This window comes from Penaeus monodon, chromosome 7 (genome assembly GCF_015228065.2).
Source record: "Penaeus monodon isolate SGIC_2016 chromosome 7, NSTDA_Pmon_1, whole genome shotgun sequence".
Taxonomy (NCBI): Eukaryota; Metazoa; Arthropoda; class Malacostraca; order Decapoda; family Penaeidae; genus Penaeus; species Penaeus monodon.
This window is the reverse complement of record NC_051392.1, coordinates 9,134,921-9,137,420: the sequence shown is the minus strand read 5'-3', so window position 1 is coordinate 9,137,420 and position 2,500 is coordinate 9,134,921. Positions and strand designations below refer to the sequence as shown.

Below are 2,500 nucleotides of genomic sequence, written 5' to 3'. Positions count from 1 at the left end.
TCGCCCTCGCACCCCGAAGAACACGATCAAGCCTGGCCTCATGTCGATGACGGGGAGCGGCGAGCCATCATATCCTTCATCTAGGCGGATTGCAATGGACTTGGGCAACACAGAGCCGTCGTTCGGAACCAGGACTGGACTCGACTCTCCGCCGTCAACCAACATGGCTTTTATAGTTCTTTCTCCCATGGCCAATTGTTCGACCTGTGCCACCATATCCCTTTTTTGTCTCTTCCTGAAGTTCGAGTACTTCCTGAAGGCGAATCCACCGGCTATGATTATCAAAACTATAAAATAAAATAAAAGAATAAAATCAATAGATGTGAAATAAATGTTCTTGGAATATAGTTTGTTTATGTAAGTCTTTTTGTTTCATGGCTGCCGGTCAACAAATCTTTGCGGGAAATTTTCCTTGTGAGTAAACTTCCCATAAACAAGGAATTTAATGGTGTAATTAGAGCATATCATCACAGAAAGCTATCATTTTGTTCATTTACACTCAAATACAGGTTCGTGTTTTTATGTGTGTGACTGACTGTTTGTATATAAGCATTCACTGTACTGTCATTTTAGATGACATAATAATTTTCATGAAAACGAGGTTATTTGGATACCAAAAATAATCACAGAAGAAAGAGGAGAGATTTGTATCTTAATCCAGATAATATATTCTAAAGAAATTAGTTGACGGTGGGAAAACGATCTTGAAAACAGGTAACAAAAGACGGTTGGAAGGCAAAAACAGGTGATGAAATGACTGAACTGGGGAAAAGAGGTAATTTGAAGATAAATGATACGAGAAGTTGGGATAAATAAAAAAACAATGGGAAGAATTAAGAACAGAGACGATAACAGAGCACCGAAGAAGGATCAGCTCTAAGGGCTAGCAACGACCTATCGGGTTGTAATGCCGCGGGAAAGTTAGATGAACAGGGATTGCGAAGGTTTTATAAGGACTAGTAGAAGGTAAATAGTAACACTCCATACTGTAGGAATAGTAATCATCCACATTGTGTGAATAGTAACCATCAAGACAGTGCGAATAGCAACCATCCACACTACGAATTTTAATCCACATTGTGCGAATAGAAATTATCCACACTGAGCGAGTAGTAACCATTCACATTGTGCGAATAGTAACCATCCACACTGTGCGAATAGTAACCATCCACACTGTGCGAATAGTAACCATCCACACTGTGCGAATAGTAACCATCCACACTGTGCAAATATGGCTTACTGTCCGAATAGCAACTGGAATTAGCGCAACCACTCACCGCCGAGCACAACGAGAATGCTGCCGACAACAAGAGGCACGGTAAAGTTGCCTACGACCCCGATTGCAACTGCGCCGGACGTGAGCGTCAGAATGCCCAGCGAGAAGGAACAGATGGCAGAGGTCTGGAAAGGAACGTGAGGTTTCAGGATTAATTAAGAGACGTTTGTTGTGTTCTTTTTTCTTCAGTTCGTAAGATTCAGGATTCTCTCTGCATGTCTGTCTGCTTGTTTGTCTAGCTTTCTCTTTTCCCCTGTCCCTTTTCTTTCTCTCCCACTTTCTCTCTTTATCTCTTTATCTCTCTCCCTCCCCCATTCTCTGTGTGACTATCTATCTATCTATCACTATCTTTATCCATCCCTGTCTCTCTCTTTCCCTATCTATCTATCAATCTGCCTATCTAGCTATATCTATTTATATATATATATATGACTATCTCTTTCTCTACATGTATCTTTATCTATCTATATATCTTCGTATCACACATGCAATACATACACAGTGTGTGTGTGTGTGTGTGTGTGTGTGTGTGTGTGTGTGTGTGTGTGTGTGTGTGTGTGTGTGTGTGTGTGTGTGTATATATATATATATATATATATATATATATATATATATATATATACATATATATATATATATATATATATATATATATATATACATACATGTGTATATATACATATATATAATGCATATATAATATATGCATATATAATATATGCATATAATATATATATATATATATATATATATATATATATATACTATATACATATATATATACTGTATACACACACATATATACACTCGCTAAAAACATATCTTTACTCAGAAGTAGAAGAAACCGAGGCGATCGCTTGTTGATTTGGATGTGTTGGTATTTGTTTTCAAAGCTCGGACCTGATTAAGCTTTATAATGTGTTCGAATAGTTCGGAATTGATATGGCTCGCATCATGCCAGTATTAGCAATGGAGACCTCATAGATCATTTGTTGCGTCATAATTACTCTCTAATCTGGGGAAATACCAAGTGCCGAAATATCAAGATTAGTTATTTCGAAGCCAACTGTGTCTCTGTGGACCCAGCGCCAACAACTGGATCCACCAGAGTCAAGACCAGAAGTGGGCGCCGTAGACGCACGTCGGAGGAAGATTAAGCAATACCATTCATAACTATGAACCAATGTGCTATGTGAAAGACAAATACGAAGATTACATTGAAGT

General features: G+C 38.2%; 1 protein-coding gene across 1 annotated transcript in view; it reads right to left on the bottom strand.

Annotated features, from left to right (window-relative positions):
- Nucleotides 1-2,500, bottom strand: part of LOC119575522 — a 7,536-nt gene that overhangs the window by 675 nt on the left and 4,361 nt on the right. Inside the window, exons 3-5 of the mRNA XM_037923173.1 lie at nt 2,304-2,464; nt 1,278-1,427; nt 1-287 (exon numbers count right to left, since the gene is read on the bottom strand). The exon at nt 1-287 is cut by the window's left edge and continues 208 nt beyond it. Of these exons, the coding sequence (XP_037779101.1) occupies nt 1-287; nt 1,278-1,427; nt 2,304-2,464 (598 nt within the window). The remainder of the gene's footprint in view (nt 288-1,277; nt 1,428-2,303; nt 2,465-2,500) is intronic.